The 24,643-nt window shown below is 34.7% G+C and overlaps 1 protein-coding gene across 2 annotated transcripts in view; it reads right to left on the bottom strand.

Moving 5' to 3' along the window:
• LOC149773571 (small subunit processome component 20 homolog) overlaps nt 1-24,643 on the bottom strand; it is a 169,552-nt gene that overhangs the window by 31,729 nt on the left and 113,180 nt on the right. The window contains exons 41-52 of one of the 2 annotated variants that reach the window (XM_089946373.1): nt 23,133-23,404; nt 20,690-20,805; nt 17,775-17,983; nt 16,362-16,501; nt 13,778-14,033; nt 12,406-12,573; nt 10,189-10,355; nt 8,066-8,213; nt 5,893-6,009; nt 5,273-5,443; nt 3,894-4,025; nt 2,615-2,725 (exon numbers count right to left, since the gene is read on the bottom strand). In XM_089946373.1, coding sequence (XP_089802499.1) covers nt 2,615-2,725; nt 3,894-4,025; nt 5,273-5,443; nt 5,893-6,009; nt 8,066-8,213; nt 10,189-10,355; nt 12,406-12,573; nt 13,778-14,033; nt 16,362-16,501; nt 17,775-17,983; nt 20,690-20,805; nt 23,133-23,404 — 2,007 coding nt within the window. Of the gene's footprint in view, nt 1-2,614; nt 2,726-3,893; nt 4,026-5,272; nt 5,444-5,892; nt 6,010-8,065; nt 8,214-10,188; nt 10,356-12,405; nt 12,574-13,777; nt 14,034-16,361; nt 16,502-17,774; nt 17,984-20,683; nt 20,806-23,132; nt 23,405-24,643 lie in introns of both variants that reach the window. The other variant, XM_089946372.1, reaches the window with a different exon arrangement.

The raw sequence follows: 24,643 nt of genomic DNA on the forward strand, positions 1-24,643 counted from the left end.
CCAGCTTTTTCTCGCAAAATATATTCAATATGAAATCGTTACATATTTGAGAACCTCTATACATCATGTGTGATGTCATAATAATGTCATATGTGATGTCTTATATGATGTCATAATAATGTCATAATAATATATGCGATGTTATAATGATGTCATATGTGATGTCATAATGTCATGCAATGTCCTAATAATATATGTGATGTCATAATAATGTAATGTGATGTCATAAAAATGTCATATGTGATGTCATAATAATGTGATGATATGTGATGTCATAATGTCATGTGATGTCATAATAATGTCATGTCATGTCATAATGATGTCAAATGGTGGTTAATACACATGTTGCAAATAGTGGAATTATGACATGGGTATAATCAAATAAATAACACAGTGGTCTGGTAATAGATTGATTTCCTTTACAAGTACTTTCCACCAATTTAGACTGGAATATACCAGTACCATCCAGACATATTTATATACAAGAGTCTCTGTACCATCCAGACATATTTATATACAAGAATCTCTGGAGAGGACTTATGCTCTACTGGGTGAAAAGAACTTCCAGAAATTAAATATAGGACATTTCTTCCTTTAAACTGCCGAGTATTGAAACCATCTCTGATATTCTTCAGTGATAACAAGATTTTCAAATTAGCTGATGTGTTGGACATACAGGAAGTAAATTTAGCACCATCTTCATTTAGTACCAAGCAGACATTACAAGCTTTTGTTTTGTAAAAACTCCATGTCAATAGCACTTTCTGTTCAGAAGAAGTAGCAAAAACAAGATTTTCAGGATGGCTGCTGTGATGGCAATACTGGACATTTTATTGGCACCATTTTCACTGAGGATCAACTAAACATAATAAAAAATCTTGTAATGAAAACCCTACACTGATATTATCATCCATCCAAGAAAAATAACAAAATGACAAGATTTTCAAAATGGGTACCATGGTAACACCATTTTCATTCAGGACCTATTAATCATGGGATGAATGTGCACGTTATGTTTCATGGTTGCCCTCCAAGTAATTTAGGAAGAGTAGTGATAAACTTTATATGTGTATATATATATATATATATATATATATATATATATATATATAGTAAAGAAATACAAATAGTAAACTACATATTTTTAGCTCTAAGTCATAAAATCAGAATGATTCCAAATGAGTACAGAATGTGTAAACCATTTAATTCAGACAACAGTAAAACTTGTACCAGATCTCTAAACCGAAAATATGAGTTTTCTACCAGGGCAAAATTCTTTCGAGACCTTTGTTCTAGTCTCATTTCAGAAGGATATAAAGAACACATGTTTTTAAATACTTTCTCAGCACTTTTAGAATGTAGGCAAAATGTACATTATTTAGAACTGAATAATATCATGGATAAAAATGAATAAAAGTAAAAGTAAATCTTTTGTACTGAAAATATCACAGAAAATACTAGATCTCTAATATTTCTAAGTGTAATAAGATAGAATGGCATTACAAATGCACATAAAAAGGGGAGATAAAAAAATCTAAAGGCAGAAAATTTCTAGTTCAGTTCTTATTGCCAGAAAAAATATCAGTTGTTAGTATGGATCCGGTATGGTGTGCAGGCATGTGCGGAATCTGCTGTGACAGACATGTCCTTACCTGTCTTCACTCCCTGTGGAGATGTGAGGAATATGCTGTGACAGATGTGTCCTTACTGTCTACATTTCCTGTGGATATATGGGGAACACGTGGGGAATCTGCTGTGATAGATGTGTGCTTAAACGTCTACATTCCCTGTGGACATGTGCAGAATCTACTGTGACAGATATGTCCTTACCTGTCTACATTCCCTGTGGATATATGCAGAATCTACTGTGACAGACGTGTCCTTACCTGTCTACACTCCCTGCGGACATGTACAGAATATGCTGTGACAGATGTGTCCTTACCTGTCAACACTCCCTGCAGATATGTGGGGAATCTGCTGTGACAGATGTGTCCTTACTTGTCTACACTCCCTGTGGACATGTGGGGAATCTGCTGTGACAGATGTGCCTTTACCTGTCTACACTCCCCGCAGACATGTGGGGAAACTGCTGTGACAGATGTGTCCTTACCTGTCTACACTCCCTGTGGACATGTGGGGAATCTGCTGTGACAGATGTGTCCTCACCTGACAACACTCCCTGCAGACATGTGGGGAATGTGCTGTGATAGATGTGTGCTTACAAGTCTACATTCCCTGTGGACATGTACAGAATCTGCTGTGACAGATGTGTCCTCACCTGACAACACTCCCTGCAGATATGTGGGGAATCTGCTGTGACAGATGTGTCCTTACTTGTCTACACTCCCTGTGGACATGTGGGGAATCTGCTGTGACAGATGTGCCTTTACCTGTCTACACTCCCCGCAGACATGTGGGGAAACTGCTGTGACAGATGTGTCCTTACCTGTCTACACTCCCTGTGGACATGTGGGGAATCTGCTGTGACAGATGTGTCTTTACCTATCTACACTCCCTGCGGACATGTGGGGAATCTGCTGTGACAGATGTGTCCTTACCTGTCTACACTCCTTGTGGACATGTGAGGAATCTGCTGTGACAGATGTGTCCTTACCTGTCTACACTCCCTGCGGACATGTGGGGAATCTGCTGTGATAGATGTTTCCTGTATCTTCTTCATCAGCTCTTCCATTTCAGGGACAGAGACTTTTCTTGATAGTATGGCCTGTATGTAAGAATATCAAATGTTGATATTTCACCATAATAAATGAAATCTGTTAATTGCATCAAAGAAGAATAGAATTTGACTAAATGAGAAATGAGTTACCCTCACTAAATAAAGTATTAAATCTGTCTACAAGTCCAAGTGTCTAATAATTAACCACTCTTCCCCCCTCCCCCATTGTCATGTCATATCTGTTAGGTAAATGTGAACAACGTATTCCATCTAAACCAATAAAGCACATAACCGATAAATTAAAAGAGGAAGATAATGACTGAAAGGATATGAGGGAATTCCCTCTCATCTGCTAGGGTGGTCTAGTCACCTACAGTCCCTGACTGGTTTTGTTAAGATTCTGTGCTAAGCTAAATAACACAAATGGTTTCCTTGTGTACTTCTCATTTGGAATATTCAACTTAACACCTAGTAAATTATGACAACCTTTTATACAGTGAATGTCAACATGGTAAATCTTTTACTACCATATATACTTGTTTGTACGCTGAGACCAACTACAAACTGTACGGACCAGTCTCTGTTATCGCTATACGCACAAAGAGATCTGGGTAACTACAGACTGTACAGACCCATCTGTTATCGCATAATGCACCAAGAGATCTGGGTCACTGCAGTTTGTTAAGAGTGATCAGTAGAACAAACAACTTAGACCCTGATCAGCTGGTGCATTATGTGATACCATAGCAAAGTCTATAATGCTTGCATTTTGACTTGACTTATCAGCATGTATACTTGTAATGTCTTTTGCAATGACCACATTCTGATAATATGACCACCTCATTAAACATCAATGTAGCTACTTTCAGATTAACCTAAATCATGTACACTTGTGCCATGTAGTATATATTTACATGTCAAGAAAGAAATCAACCTGGTAAATTTGACATCTATAGTTGTAATTAGTCTGGGACAAAAAAATTAATTTGGTCTCATTACCAAACATGACTGATTTAATAAGCTGCTAAATCATATGAAGTGAAAGCTAATCCTGTAATATATCTTTGAAATAGATATGAGCACTTCTAATGTGCTAATTTTTACTTGTCAAAATAAAATAATTTCATGCTGAAGCAACAGATAAAATTATTATTCAACAATAATGATAAAGAAATGATTATTTTGACTTTCTACATTAAAGAAAATAGAATGTGACCTTCAGCAAGGTGAAGGCTGTGCTCTGTCTGTTGTAGTCATGAAGATCCTCTTCACAGAATAACAGCAGGACTTGCAACTGCTCAGTGTTGATCTTGAAGAATTTCACATGTCGAACAAGCACTGTCACTGCCTGAAATTATACACATTTTAAACTCTTTTATATAAAAAAAATGTATATATACATATTACTACTAAAATCCAGTCAATAGCATGCCCTGGAATTCCAAGTCTTGGGGCCAGTGTTACATATATATATATATCTCTTCATGTCCAGTTACTGATCATATGGCTGGGTATCTTGATAGTTTCTAAGTTATATCAAGGCAAGTGCCTAACTCCAGAGGCAAGACCTAGGGTTTGCATTGGATGTATAAGAGCATTTCTCTCCTCATACCCATTCAATGAATGTATCATTAAAAGTCTGTGATCTTCACAATTTCAATGTTATGACCTAAGGGCAAGTCACTTACCCCTGGGACATGACCCAGGGTATGTATTGTCTAATTTCATCTCTTCATGGAAACCCGATCCTCACTCTATAACTATGTATAGCTTTGATACATAGTTACAGGTTGAGGATCGATTTTCCAAGTTATGACCCGGTGGAAAGTTCCCAATGTCAGGGACATAACCCAGTCTTGGCACTGGATACACAAATGATTCAGACTCCTGATACACTTCTAACATGCATGTGGTTACATGATGGTGATCTCAACAGTTTCCAAGCTATCATCAAGGGGCATGTTGTCTACTCAAGGGCCTGACTTATGGTGTATAGTGGACACGTGTATAATTTTGTCGCCTTATGTCCTTCAAATCTACAAATGGTTACAAGGTCAGGATTTCCAGTTTCCAAGCTATGACCATCAGTAACATGCATTACCTCAGGGATTTGACCCATGGCCTGTAATGGATACTATCTTATTTTTATTAAAACCAATATACATATTGTTATAGCCCCAGTGATGATGAATACCAATCTTCATATCTACATCTACAATATTAAAGTGATTGCTAGAGATTTTGTTTCCACCCTTAAGCTAAATCTTTAAAATTTATTAAACTGTTGTACAGACCACACCAAATCATTGTGAGATAACTTTCCACATTAGGAAAATATAATGCTCTTTCATCATCAAAACAGCTTTGCTTTTATAGTTTTGCATCAAAAACTCTAAGGATTCCTTGTTTTTTTTACCAAAACAAGTAACTTGCATGTAATTATCATACAATCAGCACTAAGTATTACTTTTTGCCAACACTGATATGATTAAACATGTCCTTGAGTACAGCTCCAAAATGATATTACATGTCTTGGGAAGACTAAATTTTGCTTTTGCTAAATTAAAAGACTATTAATGTGTTATATTCGTTTACCTTGAAGCACATTGAGACCAGTTCAAGGTTGTCTCCCCTGGCAGAGCCAACTGAGCCATGGTTTTTCAATAGAACAAACATGCCATTAGCAATCTTCTTTATGTTTGTCTTGATGGAGGGCAGTTGGAAACGCAGCAACCAGATTAGACACCTCAAACTACCAGAGTTTACCTGAAACAACAGAATACAGATGCAATAATGCAATGATAAAATGGTTTTTAAAAAATACATGAGTTTTGCTCTTTTTTTTTTAAGGCAGCATCTGTGATACAAGAGCCAATTACAAAATACATTTTGAAGGAAAGGAAAATGTGCATAAAAGAGACATTAAATAGACAAAATTCTCTATGATGTCAACAAACTGAGCACAAAATAATTTCAGAGGATACTTTGTCCCCCCTCCCATTTCAATGGCCAATTTTTCTTTATGTTAGCTTTATCATTGTCTCTGTCTGCAAATTTATTTCATGTACTTTTCAATAATAAATGGCATTATATAAGAATACATGTACATAATGGGTTAAAGATACAGAATAACATGTAGTCTACAATGCAACTGTATGAATGCACAAATTCTAGGAATCATGTTATAATGTCCTGATGACTATCATGGAACTAACCTTGATATGTTTAGAAAACAGGCACTGTGCAAGCATTTCAACGAGAGGATCTATTAACCTAAGGTGATCTACATCAAAGGAATTCAGCTTCTGTTTCTTCAAGCACTGATGAAGCAGCTACATTGGATAAAAACAAAATCTTGTACTAAGAATGTGAACAAAGTAAATATGCAACCTGTTCAGTGAGACATAAAAATGCTGTAACATCCAAGATAAGCAAATCTCACTCTTTCATAGATAAGGATAGTAAGAACTGATCTCATTCAACTTAGCAAATCTCACTCTTTCATAGGCAAGGATAGTAAGAATTGATCTCATTCAACATCAGCAAATCTCACTCTTTTATAGGCAAGGATAGTAAGAATTGATCTCATTCAACATCAGCAAATCTCACTCTTTTATAGACAAGGATAGTATGAATTGATCTCATTCAACATCAGCAAATCTCACTCTTTCATAGGCAAGCATAGTAAGAATTGATCTCATTACATATCAACAAATCTCACTCTTTCATAGACAAGGATAGCAAAAAATGATCTCATTGAACAAGAACCATACTATAAATCAGTGAAGATAAAATTGTTGAACAAGAACTATACTATAAATCAGTGAAGATAAAATTGAGTAAATATGGGTTTGACTGTCTCTGATTGGTTGATAATGAAAGTAAGATTTTAGTAAAAAGAATCTTTTGAGAGCCTGTCCTACTTGTAACTGAAAAAAGTGAGGGACATTGTTTTATTAACGTAATTTCCATCCCTTTACAGACCTGAGTTTGGAAGACCCTTTACTGAAATCAGCAGCTGACTCTTTGGTGCAGTACTGAAAGCGTACATTTTAAATTTGTGTAGGTCCAGAAAATGTTGCAGCTGTTATGGTTTTCTTTTCACAAAAGCTGTCATCATAGATGTGTATATACTGATACAAATCTGATCATGAGCACTCAAAATTTTAAGTTACTGAATTTTAATATCATGGTGTTTGTAGAGGTTTACAGTGGGAACTGAATTAGTACAGTGAGTCCTGAATTCTTAAGTTTTGTACAAATTCATGATTTCTGTATTAGAAATCCCTATTATAAAATTGATATTCATGAACATTAAATTAGTAGGTATTAAGGAACTGATCAATGACATATACAAATAATAAGCCACCATGAAAATCTGTGATTTCACAGCATCAGAAACACACTTGGCTGACAGACAAAAAAACAAAAGGACAGAAGATTGATTATAATGAACGAATACAAATAAAAATATGCAGTAGATTATATGATCTATAAGAATTCAGTAGACTACCTCAAGCCAGCTGTCATTTAAATCGTTTCTGTCCCCAACCCAATATTAAAATCGCTTCTACTGCCCACTAACCCACAGCCAGAAATTATGTTAAAAAAATATGCTTCTGTAGGGGGCAGTGTCGTTTTTATTAAAACATATCTGACAATGGATCATAAATTTTTTCAATTCCTTCTGTTGTGGGTTGGTTGAATTTGAAAGTGCCTTCCCCCCAGGAAGTATATGTTTTATTGGAAAAGCCCTCAAAAACAATCTTCCCACATATATCTTAATTGCCAACATAAATATCATTATTCATCACATGTAAATACCATTATTCATCACATGTAAATTCATCAACCTCTATGAAGCAAATAATGAAAAATAAGTCACAATAAAAATGTAATCTTCTTATTTACAATCCCCGAAAATATTATATGATACAGAGACACATGGTTAAACTTTGTACGCATAAATTTCACACTAAAAGAACATACTGCAGAAGATCACATCGAAAAATGCCAGGAAAATAATCATCTCACTTTAAATGAAATACTGTACTCCTTGATCACAAACATTTATACTTTTTTGAGAAAAGCACAAGTATAAAATGTGATGAAACACACAACCTCTTCCTATGTAACATTCTTACTTTACTAAGTACTGGAAATCTTGTCTCCCCTTAAGGATGATTGTGATAGCAATAGGAATTATAAATTGTTCTTTATCATGATTAATGTGTTGCTATGGCTACTGCACCTCTGACAGAAAATATATTTAAGATATATCAAAATAAGGGTCAATGAAGATATGATTAGCTTCAATGCAATGTAATCCTACAGAAAACTAATGATGTTACCTGGTACAAAAATCCTACAGAAATTTTATGATATTACCTGAAGTCCAAATTCGACTACCACATGAAGATTGGTCTTCTTATTGGATTTAGGTTTGGCCCCTCCTCTGGGTATCACTGTTGGTAGGAGAAGACAACTCGCTGGTTTCTGGCCAGGTTTTGTAGGTTCCTGCTCTGGTGCTTTCTCCCTAATCATATACAAGTTTTGTACATTATTTCATGACGAGATCCTGCAGACTGATTGACCACACACATGCACACGCACACACACCATAGCTGCCAACCTTCCAGGCTCACAATTAGTGAAAACACGGATAAAAAGTCGTGAATTTGGACAAGAATTAGTGAAAAATACCATGACAATAACTCCATCCACTCTGACCACTCCATCCACTCTGACCGTCAATACTACCATAGATCAAGTTCGCAATATAAAAGTAAAACACTACATATATGCAGAAAGATTTATTTTTCAAGACATGATACTGTGGCAGACTTAAACTTCCTCAACTGCTTGATTGTAAATTTGTTTTCTAAACAGTTCAGACTTCTTGCTGGCTGGTTGATCTTGGCGAATAAAATTACTGACAAATTTTCTGTAGCTAAGGAGGCCTCACTAGAGAAAATACACTTTCGCTGTCACTGTTGCTGTGAGGAATGCACAGGAGCTGCAGCACTTTTGGTCCTTCCACATAAAATTTGGAATCGATTTTCGAGTCCGTTAACATTTGTCAGAACAAATGTTTAGCATGATCTCCAGCTGATAAAGGTAGATTGTGTTTGACAAGAAAACTCACAAATAATGCTTCAGCGTTTGGTAGCCTGCATTTCTTCCGCCAATTGTTTAAAATATTCTGGAGCCGAAATCTGCGAATTTTTAATTTTCCCAACTTCTACGTGTTTTTGCAACCGACGTACTTCCTCACATCGTCTCTGCGATGGCACACTGAGTACAAAAAGCATGATGAATATCAGTGTTTAATGGCAGAATGCACGGCCAATTTTTTATATATTCCAAATTAAACTTCACTTTTTGAGTAATACATTTCTTTTTTCTTGGTGGTGAAGACATTTCCTAAACCGTACATGAGATGCTGAACCGTACTCAAATCAGTGTTGGTGACGCATGCGCGGAGCAAAATTCCGGTTAGGCCCCAGTTTCTCTCAAAAGCATTTGTAAAACTACTCTTATACATATAGATTAAAATAGGCAACAATGCTTGCTACCGGGCCAACTGTACTAATCGGCTGTAGATCTACTAATATCGCGACCAGCAGTACCGGACCGTTTCGGCAACTGCGAATATCACGACTAGCACTTAACGGGAAATTGGTTATTTTATTAAAGATTTAAAATAATTGAGGATTGGAGAATTCATGAATTTTTGGCTTGCGGAGTGAATCCGTGAATCACTGAAAAAGTCGTGAAATTCCCACCAAATTCGTGAGGGTTGGCAGCTATGACACACGCATGCACACACAGAGCTGGCATTTAAAATCATGGCTTTCTAGATTTATAAGATACAGCTAATTAAACAAATGCATTCCTTCCGTGGAACTTTAAGTAATTTTTTTTAAAGCTGTTTAAAACATTAATTTATTAAACTTTTACTGGTTACTCAACATACTGAGTATCTACACTCATATACTATTTAAGTACAAAAGCTTTTGGAAGATTTCTCCATATATTAAAGATGCTTGTACAAAAGTAAGAAATTATCGGACCTCTTGACTGTACTCAATAGACAGTGTGTAATTTAGGGTAAGTACAGGCAGGATAAGCACAACTGACTCTAGTTTACATCTCACAATATATGAAAATAAATTACAGAATATCTGAAAATAACTTATATACAATGCTGCTAATGGGGATGATATTTTTTAAATGTTCAATGGACAATCACCTTTATCCAACAGTATGTAACAAACAAAGCATAACTAACTCTAGTTTACATCTCACAATATATGAAAATAAATTACAGAATATCTGAAAATAACTTATATACAATGCTGCTAATGGGGATGATATTTTTTAAATGTTCAATGGACAATCACCTTTATCCAACAGTATGTAACAAACAAAGCGTAACTGGAAGAAAAACGCAAGACCTGTGCAAATAAGAAATCTATTCATTGTCTGAAGTCATGATTTTATGATCTTACACTTTATTTTCATCCAGGAGAGGTATAACCTCCACTGTTAAACTGTGTATATATATCATCAGCATTTCAGTGGTAATGGCTTTGTTTTCCATCAGTCCATAGGCTATTCTCTTCATCACATCCTGGACCTTCCTGGACATCTTGTGGCTATGAGTTGTCTCCAAAATCTGGTATAAAAAGTATGGTGACCTAATTTCAAGGTTTTTCTGTATATTAAATGATCCAATCTATTCTTGCTTAGCTACTTCAAGTTTTATGACCTATTAATCAACAGAGTGCATTATACTGGCAAGTCTTACAATACCAGGGCTAAGTAGGCCAGATGCAAATAGATTCAACATGATTCTTTGTTAAAGAACAGGTAGATAAAACTATATAGGCACTGTAAAAAGCCAGGTACACAGCTAGTTCGTGTTTCCTCTGACCCTTGTCACCCAATATTTGATAACTGGACATTTATGTTGGGGTGTATGGTCTGAGTCCATTTCCCTATCGAAAAGTTGGAATTTGCAGACACCATTTGGTGTCGGCATTGGGTAGCTGCTTACTAGCAGGCCCAGAAAACTTGAATGACCTTTCATCGAGATATACCTGCATGAAATCAATAGGAATATGATTTATTTTCTCAGAAATTGTGATCATAGCGTTTGTTACATCTTTAATCCGCTGACAGATGAGATGAAAGTACATCGTTGCTGACATTTGACCTGGATCTGGTCATTTGCATTCCTAGTCACATGACTATACAACTCTCGCAACCTACATGTCAATGACATCAGAGGTCATACAGTCACGTGATATCAAAAAATTGTAGGAAAACAAATTGAACATATATATGAAAGTCATGTAATTTTTTTATAGAAAATGAAAAAACATAAACTTCTCAAAATATTTATTGTGAAAACAATGACTGAAAATCTGTAAATGTTGCAGCAATTTGAAGAAAACCAGATTCACTATGCAGAGAGCACATGTCAAATGTGGTAATCATGTGACACCAACAAAACCATCACCGACACATGCTCGGTACTTCTTGAAAATGGTTTTCTCCACCCTGCTGCAATACCGACACGTTTCTGGTCATTGTTCTCAAAATAAATATGTCGAGAAATAAGTGTTCATTATATTTATTTACAAACATTAAGTGACTTCTATACAATATGTACAAATTCTATGTACAACAACTTTGGAAATTTGTTTATTGTCAATATCATGTGACTAATTGACCTCTGATATATATATATATATTATTTTTCTAAAATAGCAGCCAACCATATGACATAGCCTTCAAGACAGATATAAATGTAATGGATGTTAAACACGACATTACTATAGGAACACTGAAATCTCGACCTGGTGGCCACATCCATGAAACTAAGCACAAATTCATAATCATATTCCAATTTCAAAACTGTTCATCTTCTACAACTTTCCTCAGAGAGAAGTAAGAATCACAAGAATTCTGAGAGTTATTTGTTTTTGTCTCTACAAACATTCCCAATTTTTACATGACTGAGCAACTCTGCATGATTTCTAATTTGGGAGTTTTACACAGGAGTTTCATTTTTGTGCTCAGACAGTTTCATGACTGAGGCCTGGTCTCAGATTCAACAGGTTCATGAATCTGAGGCCTGGTCTTAGATTCAACAGGTTCGTGAATCTGAGGCCTGGTCTTGTGCTCAAAGTTGCATGACTGAAGCTTGATCTTCTGCTCAGAGAGCTTCATGACTGAGACCTGGTTTTGGATTCAACTGTTTCATGACTCTGAGGCCTGTTTTTGAAACATTTCTGAGCATGAGTTCAAGATCAAAATTGCAAAAAAACAATAAGATACCCTATAATTCTTTAATGACATAGCCTTCACCCTTTTTTACACGATAGTGTGAAATCTGTATCTAATAAAGCCTTTTTCCATAGGTCAAACAACTTTTCTAACAATTTACAAGTCTGGTACTTTCTTTAGCTTATCATAGAAAACATATTGTATTTGGAATTTATCTCCATCATTGAAATTTCTTATTAAAGTAAAAATGTGAAACTATATTCCATAAACTTTTAGAATGCTATTTTTAAGCAAAGAGAAGTTTCAGAAAGTTAAATTTGGGGACCTAATGTTGAACTTTATGCTCAAAATTCCTTTTTAAGAATATGGGGCCAAAGCTATCAATTCTTTCTCTTTTCACAAAGCAATTCATTCTAGTACTAGAATGCACAAACCTGCTTCAGCGGAGAGATCAGTATTGTCAGAGATCCTGGTCCTACAATCCTGCTTAGGATCTCATATGAGTCATAACTTTTACTGGTCTTAGCTTCAAACAGTTTTCCTGTAATTCCCTCAACTTCCTTCTCCTCTGCTACTTCACCAAATATTTCCTCATTAAAAACCTGCAAGATGTACACATATCTTAAAAGTGCATGTTTTGCAAATGTTATTTAACAAAAATGTTCTCAATGAAAACATAGTCCATTTGTTATGACTCTATGGTCATAAATTAAGTAACAAAAATAAGCAAAACCAACAAGTTTGGTAAAACTTAACAAATAATTTAATTATCAAAGTTATAAATGAAAATGTGAGAGGAACATGCAGTATTATGAAGTGAATCCAAAATAATCCTGATAAAGTTCTATGAAACTCCGCATGAATGAAAAGTTCCATATAAATTTCAATACCAGAAATGTACATGTATTGGTCTGCCAAGAATCATGACATTGTCAAAATGGCGTTTCTAGAACGTCTGTGAAAAACTCACAAAAAATCCAGAATAATATTATAATCCAAATAATGAGCACTTTCTATTTCCAGTGAACAGTCAAAAAAATTTTTTTTCCTCTCAAATAATATCTAATTACAACATAAAACATGTCTGCAGACCTACAACAGGAACACAAGAAATAAGAATGACTCCAAAATTGGAATGAATCTGATTGCTCAGTTCTCTCCTTTTATACAACTTTTACTGCAACTATATATCACAACATATGTCACCCCCATGTGACAGATCTTACTACTCAATTCATAATTGCATATTCAAGTGACCTAGCCCAACCAATTCATCTAGAACCATCCAAACCCCATCAGCAAATAAGAAATAAACCCAATGTCATCATTAAGACTATCATTAGTAATTGTCAGAGCATACATAGGCCTCTATTTATAAATCATATGTAACTTTACACTCTTAATATTTCTAAAACAGACCCTAGTCAAGTAGTCAAAATGTAACGAAAGATCATAACAAATTACAATTTACAGCAATGAATAAAAAAAAAAAAAAAAAATTGATAAAATCATGTACCAGGAGTTACATAAAATATACACATCTCTTTTCCCAGAAAACTGTTATTTAACCTGACCAATCCTAAAAGGGTATATATGACAGTAATTGGATCTAGTACAGTGAAATCTGTCTATAAGGGACACTCAGGGGATTAAACAAATTACTAATTGATAGGTGTCATTTAATAAAGAGGTTTTAATAATATAATTAAGAGAATGTCTTATTAGCAGTTGTCCTTTTCATAGGTGTCTGCTAAGTAAGATTTCACTGTATCAGGTTAGACATTCTCATTATGAATGTAGGCTTACCTCTTGCAGACATTTTAGACAGATGTCAAGGTCACCAGCATTGATGGACGTTGCAATGTGTTTCAGCAAAAGATGAAGCGTGAAGCAGAGAACATGAAGCTGGTAGCCACGTTTTAATGTCCCCCGCAGTTCCATGAGCAGAAAGGGAAAAAAGCGAGGACCCAGAGATTGAAGAATCTTTACAAGAGTATCCCGTGCTGTGTTTCGAATGTCATTAGATCTTGACTTCAGAAAGTTACACACTTTTATGAGTATCCTGTGGAATAAATAATGAATAATACACATTGCCCAAATAACCTATCTAATATGACTAACAACAAATTACTTCAAAAGACCTATTGTATGTATGTACATGCACACCTTTTTTCTTCATGCCACCAGTTCCTTATCACAATAAAATGCTTTCTCGGACCAACTTTTGTAAAGAAGTTACAAAGTTACAAGTTACTTCAACTGGAAGACTTGTGTAACTCCATTTTCAGTATCTCCTTGAGAACACAAAACAGTATGACCTAAGTAGATAGAAACTTGCACTGTATTATTATTATTATTATTATTATTTTGATAAAGGAATATCAAGTGAATCAAAGGTGAGAATGTTTCTTATCTCACTTGCACTCACCATCAATATAACTCATATATAACTCAAAGGTGTCAATATTTCAAATTCAAAAGCAAAGTAGCTTTTATCTTTAGGATGGAGGGTTAAAGCAATTTGTTTGTTGCATGGTGGGAAAGGTAGTTGTGTTATAGCAGCAGAAATGGAAGTGATCTTTTGTGACAATGTGACAGGTATAGGTTGATATAATTATCTATCTTCCTGTGAATTAAAGCAGTTTCTGACGAAAAAAGTTCATCTTTGAGAAGAGATGGGAGTTACATCCCTTTTCTTTAGGGTATGCAGTCATTCAATATTTAAAACTTGCATGGTGAGGCGGGCAAACTTTTGTGTCACAAAGAATAGCCGTACGACCTCTTTTGATTCCCTATTCACAGGCCTAACACATACTGTCTTTTCATCTCAGTGAGTCAAGAACTGGCTAATCTAGATATTGGTTGTTTTTTCTGGAACAGCTGTTTTGAATCCTAGTTTATGCAAATTGAGCAGTCAGAGTTGTTGTTTTTTTACAGTGGTATGTAAGTTGTCAATTAGTAGTGAAATTTATTGCACAAGATCGGTCAAAATCTGATTATTTGGAGGGTCAGTGATGATTTATTTATAGGACAGATTAACTGGGAAGAGATACAGTAATCTTGTTTGGATGTATTTATAAAAATGTATGTCGTTACAAAATTTATTTACCATTACATACGAGTTCAAACAATTGTTTTTGACAGTAACTGTACCATTGTAAATTGTTTATTATATGTTCAAGATCATTAATATAGACATGTATATTATCATTTTGACAAATAAAGTATTGTGGTTTTTGTGTCTAACAAAACATTTCAGCACTAGAAAGGCTATACATGGCAGCCAGTATATCTGGTGGAGGAGGAACCCAGGAAGAACCACCAATCCATAGAAAGCTACTTGCAAGCTTTCTCACATAACCAGTGGCCCTGCCTGAGATTCAGACCCATCCAGACAGAGGTGAGAAGTCACTGATCTGTAAAGACAAGAACCTTTAAGAACTCAGCCACCTGGGGCCCTAAAACATAAAAATGAATTTAGATACATTTCTTGGCGATAATGTTATAAACATCCCCATCCAGTATGAAATGTTATAAACAATCTTTACTTTATAATCATGTAATCGTTGTGTATCAAGGAAATTTTATGATTTTTCCTTATGAAAAAGCATATAAAAAATGCATGCATGCATCAGATTTTGGGGGATATCTGACATAAAATGTGCAGGGAGCCTGCAATCTCACTCAGGGTGCAACACTAAATTCACTGATACTGCATTTGCATAATATAGACTCATAACATCATGCTATTACTGAATATTACAGAATATTAGAATACATTGGTTTCATTAAGAAAAGTAAAAATTTCTTTTCATTTCTCATTCAGCACAGATTGGAGTATCCACTCACTGACAGGAAGATCCCAACTGTTTCATTTTGAAGCAAGCTAGGTCATTTGGAAGCCATGTGAATGAATGTAAACATGTAATGTTTGTCTTACTGCTGACAATACAATGGACATTGTATATTCATAATCCTGTGACTTTAGCTTTATGCAACGTAACAATGAACATCCTTAATTTTTGATTGACACCATTAATATTTCAAGTTAAAATTTACACCATGAATGGCCATTGTTAACACCGTGCAAGGTTAGAATAGGCACCATAATGTAATACAACCAACACAATATGCTTAAAGGCTTCTGAACTGAAAGCCTTCAAGGTTACTATGTATAAAGTGGGATATTAAAATGACACCACACATGGTTACAATAGATTATATTCAGGTAGCTACTAGCACTATACAAGACTAAAACTGATGCCAAGAAGGGTTCAAAGATATATTCAACAAAAAATATGAGTTCTAATGTGCACAGATCAAAATAAAACCATGTGATGATACAAATGTTACTGAAGCAATTAACAATAACCCCACGGGAAGCACATACCCAGGTAGATGTTGTTCAAGCTGTTTTTGTGGGAGATTCTGAAGAAGCTTCACCATGGCAATGGCAAGGGGGACCCGCAGGATCTCATCATCCTCTGCATACTTGGATTTAGCCAGTTTATGTTCTCCATCACTCCTGGCCTGTACAAGTATGTACAGAATAGATTAAATCATGCTGTGCAAGAAAATAGATGCAAAAAACACCTGCACACAATATTAAGTATCTGTAAAAAAGATCTGTACTTACTATTAAATACCTGTGAAGAATACAGGTACACACTATCAAATACCTGTGAACAAGACTGGTACACACTGTTAAATACCTGCAAACAAAACTTGTGCACACTATTAAATACCTCTGAAAAGATCTGTAAACACTATTAAATACCTATGAAAAGTATCTGTCCACACTATTAAATAATTGTGAACAAGAACTGTACCTCACTATTAAATACCTGGAGAAAAATCGGTCGAACACAGACAAGCCTGTATCTGGATTTTACCACAAACAAAGTAATTTCCATAATTTGTGTTTTAATTTCTCAAGTCTGTATTTTAAACATTTCTGTAAGACTTAAGGAAAAATTTTAAGAGTTGGCAGGTTTGAAATACATGTGAAAAAGATCTTTGCACTATTAAATGCCTGTGAACAAGAAATATACACAGTATTAAAAACCTGTTATTAACTGCTTTGATTTACTTGCGGTAAATAATAGTCATCTTTCAAAACAGATAATGCAAATCACACTATTTTAACATCAATAAATATACTAGAATTTTTAATTCAAGTATAATGGGAATATCAGTATGTATGTATATGGTTTAATGGCACACCAGCACAGTAATGACTACCATATATGATGGAACCATACATTTTTAAATCATTTTGTATGTGCATTGTATGTTCAAGGACACATTTTGTTTCTTTCCAAGTTATGGGACACCTTAATGATTTAAAAGGTGGGGCACAAGTTCAACACCAATTTATTTCATTTCTTAAGTCTTGAGACATATAACCTAGGTGAAAAAAGTTCCATCATAACTTCTGGGCCAGGAGAAAAATTAATTATTTTATCGTGTCCCAATATATATGGTAAATATGGTATATAGCATCAATTACAAGGTAAGTTCTAAAAATTGCAAGATAAACAAAATATTTGGAAACTTCAGTAAAACTTCTGGGCTTTATATGACATTTGATAATGCTTGGGTGTACTGTATGATTGTGTTTGAGAAAGGGTGACAAAGTCAAGTCGATGTCAAGGATCAAATCTAGTATTTCGTCATCATAGTCAGGTTTAAATTGGACTTAAATATTGGCCAGAGAGGACAAGTAGTATGTGGCCTCATACACCCATAATAACTACATACATATAGTACTATATATGAGGACTTAAAATCTACTAAGACACACCTTTTGCACCAATGTTTTGTGAAGGTCTGGTAGAATACTACTCAGTATTGTTCCATGAATCCTTGTGGCTAGACCTGATGGACAGAGCTGTTTTCTCCAAGTAAGCTCTACAGCATCCTTGCTGTTCTCAGGTACAAAACTTGTATCTTCTTCTACTGTATCCATAGTAACATCCTCATTGTCCTTCTCTTCCTTCTCCTTCTCATCCTCTGCAAATGACAGTATCAACACAGATTTGATATCAATTAACTTATCTAAAAAGTTTCCATTCTGATACATTAACCGAGGGCCATTCCATTCAAACATACATGGTACACAGAGAAGGCAGTTTTAAAAAAAATATATGCCAGGGTACATTAATAGCAGAGTTTATATTAAAATAATAAGAATATTCTAAATTGCATCTATGGGTGAGTTAATTCTAAATTGCATCTATGGGTGAGTACCCTGCCTTAAAAGTGCTGGGGAAAACAACATCAGTAGGAAATCTCCAAAAATGTTTCCTTGCATCAGTTTAGCAGAAGAATTAGTTTAAAGAGATATCTACCCATTTCTACCAGTTATTAGCAAATAAAGTAGCTTGTTATACATGGTTAAAGATGATTTTTTTTTCTTTTCTTTGATTATCAAAAATATTCTAACCCTGAAAGGCGGTCATCTAAACTATGAACATTTGATACTCTTGGAGTACATTCAAAATATATGCCAATTTTTGTATTAAGTATTAAGAGACAAATAACAGTATTAAGAGATCAATAACAATAGTAAAAGATAAATAACAGTATTAAGAGATCAATAACAGCATTAAAAGATAAATAATAGTATTAACAGATAAATAACAGTATTAAAAGATAAATAACAGGATTAAGAGATCAATAACAGTATTAAAAGATAAATAACAGTATTAAGAGATAACAGTACTAAAAGATAAGTAATAGTATTAACAGATCAATAACAGTATAAAAAGATAAATAACAGTATTAAGAGATCAATAACAGTATTAAAAGATAAATAACAGCATTAAGAGATAAATAATGGTACTAAAAGATAAATAATAGTATTAAGAGATCAATAACAGAATTTGGAGATAAATAACAGTATTAAGGATATAAGTGACTAATTAAGAGATAAATAACAGTATTAACAGATCAATAACAGTATTAGGAGATGAATACAGTCCTACCCACTTATATCGACATCACTTATGTCGACAAGCCGCCTATTTCTACAAAAAAAGCAAAGTCCCGTCCCTTGGTCTACTATAACTATAAAAATTGTCATGCTTATGTCAACGTCAGATAAAAAATAAATGCACATGTCAACAGAAGCCTTTGGTCCCAGCTTGAACAAATCCTGTTTTCTAATTATTTATGTCGACAAGCTGCCAGTTCCGACCCATACTTTGTTCAACAATTAGTTGAACTTGCCGCCAGACTTTAATATTCCTGCCTAATCATTTATGTCGGCAAGTGTCCTGTTCCGACCTGTACTTTATTAAACATTTAGTTGATCCTGCTGCCAGGCTTTAATTTTCCTGCCTAATCATTTATGTCAGCAAGTGTCCTGTTCCGACCTGTACTTTATTAAACAATTAGTTGATCTTGCCGCCAGGCTTTAATGTCATGGTCAGATAAAAAAAACACACTTTTGTTTGGTCCTATAAATTTGGCTTCTTGTGGCGACTTAAATAAAAGCAATGAAATCTGATCGATTCTTGCATTTTCCAAAGTGATCCATGATTAAAACAAGTTTATTGTGCTGTAAAAGTTTCATTTTTAACTTTATTTAGCATGTGTTAATGTATACAATATTATGCCTTCATTAATCATATCAGCCGCATATCTCGTTTGCTTTTATGTACTTTTCACGATGACTTCTCTAACTAAACACATGTACTGTTTAAACCAACTTGTTGACAGGTTTTCAATTCCCTGCGAATAGCACCATCCCCTTGGTTGCCTCAATAAGACAGAAAGAGACTGATCAAAATCTAGACCAATTTAAGTACATGTACTTGAAGCATGTAAATAACAAATATGCAACCATGTGCTAATGCTGACATTGAATACCAACAATGAATATCGTAGTGAATGTTTTTCATATCAGGATGTGACTGACAATATTTTATTGTGGATTTTTATTACACAAAGGTAACCAAAATGTAACTTGTCAATATACAAGTGTATTTCACACTGGTTTTGTCTTCATGTACTAAAAATTACCACTGTTTGTTTTCTCAAAGTGTAAATGCTACTCACTGACGACAGGCCACCCCTTACTGACAAATTTAACTTGTATCTTTTTTCAGACCCCCCATCACTTATCTCCACCTTTGTGGCCAATATTTCCTTGGGCCCGAGGATGTCGACAAAACGGGTAAGACTGTACCAGTATTAAGAAATCAATAACAGTATTAGGAGATCAATAACAGTATTAGGATATCAATAACAGTATTAAGAAATCAATAACAGAATTAAGAGATCAATAACAGTATTAGGAGATCAATAACAGTATTAGAGATCAATAACAGTATTAAGAGATCAATAACAGTATTAGGAGATCAATAACAGTATTAAAAGATCAATAATAGTATAAAGACATCAATAACAGTATTAAAAGATCAATAACAGTATTGAAAGACAAATAACAGTTTTAAGAGATAAATAACAGAATTATGAGATCAATAACAGTATTAGGAGATCAATAACAGTATTAAGAGATCAATAACAGTATTTCCTACTCTTAAGACATGAGACAAAAGCAATAAGGATTCACAGAATACTTTTGGTATAACAAATGACCTGCTTAAAAGAGGCATTCCAAGTTATGTAATGTATAAGTATATTGTATTGTATACAATGAATTCATAATATTGTATACTAAGCATAATAATAATAAGGGATACAGACTATTACCTTCCAGAGTATTGCTAGTACGTGGTTCTGAAGTGAATGTCATGGGAGGTCCTTTGTCGTTCTGCTGAGAATTGCTTAGATCAAAATGAAAGGCATCCAGTATTGTTACTATCAATCTGAAATCAAATAAATAACAGCATCAATCTGGCACTTGCAAAACACATTATGTGGTAAACTAACTTTTTTTTCCAAACATTTTCATTTATTTGTATTTTTAAAAAGAAGAGTGGTTTTCTTTATTTGAATATTTAGCTGGTAAAACAAAATCAAACTCTGCCATTGCTGGTCCCAAGTCCGGATGTAAAAGGAGGAGAATTGGGCATGGGGCTAGCGACCCGTCCCTGTAAAACCCCACTTGCTACAAAAACGCCAACAGAAGAAAAACCAGAAAATGAAACCCTGAAGGATGAAGGAAGACTTATAACGCTATGTGGTGAAAGCACAAGCCCAAGGAAGCCATAAAGCAGACCACCCTTCTATCAAACAGGAGCACTAACATCGCAATATGGAACATAAGGACAATGTGTGAGGTAGGAAAAACAGCACAGGTAGCAGCAGAGATAACAAACTACAACCTATCCCTACTGGGTATTAGCAAGACACGATGGATTCAATCTGGACAAAGAAGACTGATGACAGGAAAGATGATACTGTATTCAGGATATGAGCAAGATAATGCACCTCATACACAGGGGGTGGGGCTCATGCTGTTTTTTCTTTCAAGCTGGTGCTTGTATTGGCTACAAGCAGTGCACATATTCCGACAGAGAGCTACATCTGTTCTCTCGTGCAAGAAATCTTTCTTCTTATAGTAATTAAATGCACTTTTTCCACATGCCTTCTGAGCTTCAATTTTTCAGTACGCAGCTTCTTTTGTAGGTGCCGTTCCAAAATCTTCCAACTGCAACTGACGTACAGCAGAGGTCACAAAATGTCAGTGCTCTAGCATTCAGTTTTCTTATAAAATGACCAACTAAATTTTCCGTTGACTTTTTGCTCCAGCCATTCTCATTTCCATACGTTTTTTTAAAACCTTTATCTAAACTTCTCGTGTCATGGTCTCTCTCAACAACTTGGGATGCCGTTTTTTTTTTGCTGCAAGCATGCCTCTTCTTTCCATCGCCATCATTTTCCATTACAATCAGAATACTCTTTATGATAGTCATGGGCTAACTAATATATGGAACGAATATGTTAAAAGGGTCATTGCGGAATGGGACCAAAAGATCAATTTTTTAAAAAACCAGATCAGAGATGATAAAAAAATGGACTATATCAAGAAAAACGGATTCAAGTCAGGAGAAAAGTGGATTTCCAGTTTATAACAGAGAAAAATCATGTCTGTGGTGAGTAATTTGGAATCTGGCAGGTCATATGAGAAATGAAAAGGTGATACAAATTTAAGGACATCTATTATAGGCATTAATTTGGCATGCATGTCACAGAACAAAGAAGTCAGCTCAGGATAAATCAGAAGAATTGCACAATTTGGTTGGGAATTTTTTACCTAAAAAAATGGGGAGGATTTGCACTAAGAATGGTGAATTTTTCATTGCAGCACATGTCAATTTTTTTTTATCCTAATGAATACCCAAGCTAGGATGGAAAAATATACTACTACTGTAAACGAGAGATTATGTTCAATTATAAAGTTGGCACAGTGTTGTGGCAGATTTATCTTTATCCAACCATCTCTACACAGTTCATGACCACCTGAACCTTTTGAGCCAATATATATGTTTAAGAAATTCATTTGTCTTGGGTTTCTTCCTTGTATGTTGACCAGATTGGTTTCATTGCCTTCAATTTTCATTCAAATATACCAATATACTAATTCCTGCAATGTAAACTTCAAATTGTCCCCTTTACCTATCTTCTTGAGTCCACTGTCCCCACCAAAGAATATTTTGGAGGGAAAAATCCTCATAGCATCTCATAAAATATTTAATAAAAATTGATTCCATTTCACCCATGTCTTGGCTTAAGATGAAATTGAATCAAACCAGTTGGAAATTCCCATCTTACCTGCAAAACACCATGTAAGTAATTTTCCAAGACTCTGTATATAAACCTCAATGGATCAGAACACTCCTGTCACAAAACTGCTTTCTAAAAGCATTGTGTATCAAAACAGGAATTCTGAAGAGTTACACGAAACATAAATGGGACATCAAGTAACATATGATGCAACAGTACACATCAACTACCTTTGTTTATGATGAAGTCATGGCAACTAGAGTACAATTTGTCCTTGTTTATACAAGTTTAGAAAAAAGTAATTATGGGCGATGACTTATTTTTAGTAATTCTGAATTAAATCAATTTATTTGGCAATAGGCTATATTACATATCTTAGCACAAAATATAAAGAAATTAGACTTTATCACAGAGTTGGTATGAAAGATATTAAAGTTCAAGTTACAGCACTAATAATAGAGGTCACCTGACTGTAAGTTTCTGAGTGTCCAAGCTTTTTTCCAGCACCTGTAGATAATGTTTCAGCTGTTGAAGGTAGTTGTGCCATTTCAACTGCCTGCATATGGCACCCATGGTTTCCACTGCAGCATCCTGCAGGGCATTGGCTTTACTATAGCTCTCACTGTTCACAAAACTTGAGACAATGGGGAGAAAGTATGATATGAGAGTCTCATTTCGTACTTGACATTTGCTAAGATGATTCCTCAATTTCCTGAGTGCCTTGGCTCTCCTATGGAGCTAAAACAAAAAATTGCAGTATCAAAAGTCAGAAAAGCTCGTCTGTACATACATTAAATTTAAAAATGGTATAATTGCTAACGCCAACACCAATGACTTCAACAACAGTGATAAAGCATATAGAATATGAAATATTTTGTCATAAACTCAGGTACAATTAAATATAAGCGATGATGACTTAGCTTTAGTTTCATGAAGACAGCCAGGTATAGGGGCCAGAATCATAAATTCTGATCAAATTATTCAATCATTCTTGAGAATAAGGAATCTGGTGGTTGATTTGATGGGAACCATCAAAAGTGATTTATGACCACTGGTATGACATTTGTGATCACATGCAATTATTTACAGCAGCAAGGGTAGAGAAAGAAACCCAGGAAATGTGCTCTTTGTACTTATGTTTCCGTTTATACATTTGCTACACTGGAGTGATTATTTGCTTGATTATGGGGAATCAGTATTGGAAAGACACTTCTCAAACCTGAGCAATTAGTGAATTATGTGGTGCAGGGAGAAATAACCATATTCACAAGGTTGATGGTAGAATGGATTAGTTTTAAAAAATGGTCCCCCTCAAATTCTTGACATTAATATCTTGCAATATTCTTGCTATAAATGTTTAGATATTGAAAAGAAATAATTTTATGTGAGACAGTTAGGTCCTGTTTCATAGTAAATGATACTAAATCTGATCTATGGCTTAGAAGTGTTCACGGATAAATCATACAAATGTAAATTAAGGAAAAGCAATGTGAAATTAAAGCCTTAGTTTAATTGGAGGAATATTATTTGTGGCCTTTTAAGGTCCCTTCAAATAAACTGACCATTGTCTTGGAAACATAGGCCTCAACACAAACTCTCCCAGGGCATTGACAATGTTTTCTTTCCCTGCTTGCTCTTAAGATGAACTTGTCCTAGCTGCCTTTATGCTTGTAGCAAGAATTTTTTCAGAACATTTTTAAGCTCAGATAGATTTGGTCTCTCAGCACAAAAGTATTGAGTCAACAGATGCAATAACTTTGTCAAATATTATTGGAAAAAGCTGAAAGTCTAATTCCTATATTATGACACTGATGTAAATCTTTGTACCAAATTAAATTAAATTAATCACATCTGAGCTGAAACAAAAGATACAACATCAGCAGGTGGTCTGCTTAACAACACTAATGTGGAAATACAGATGAGGGCAACAATATGTACATCCACCATCCACCATAGGTTCAAGTTCAGAAATTATAA

Source organism: Sinohyriopsis cumingii, unplaced genomic scaffold (genome assembly GCF_028554795.1).
Source record: "Sinohyriopsis cumingii isolate HCF-2022 unplaced genomic scaffold, ASM2855479v2 utg000624l, whole genome shotgun sequence".
NCBI lineage: Eukaryota > Metazoa > Mollusca > Bivalvia > Unionida > Unionidae > Sinohyriopsis > Sinohyriopsis cumingii.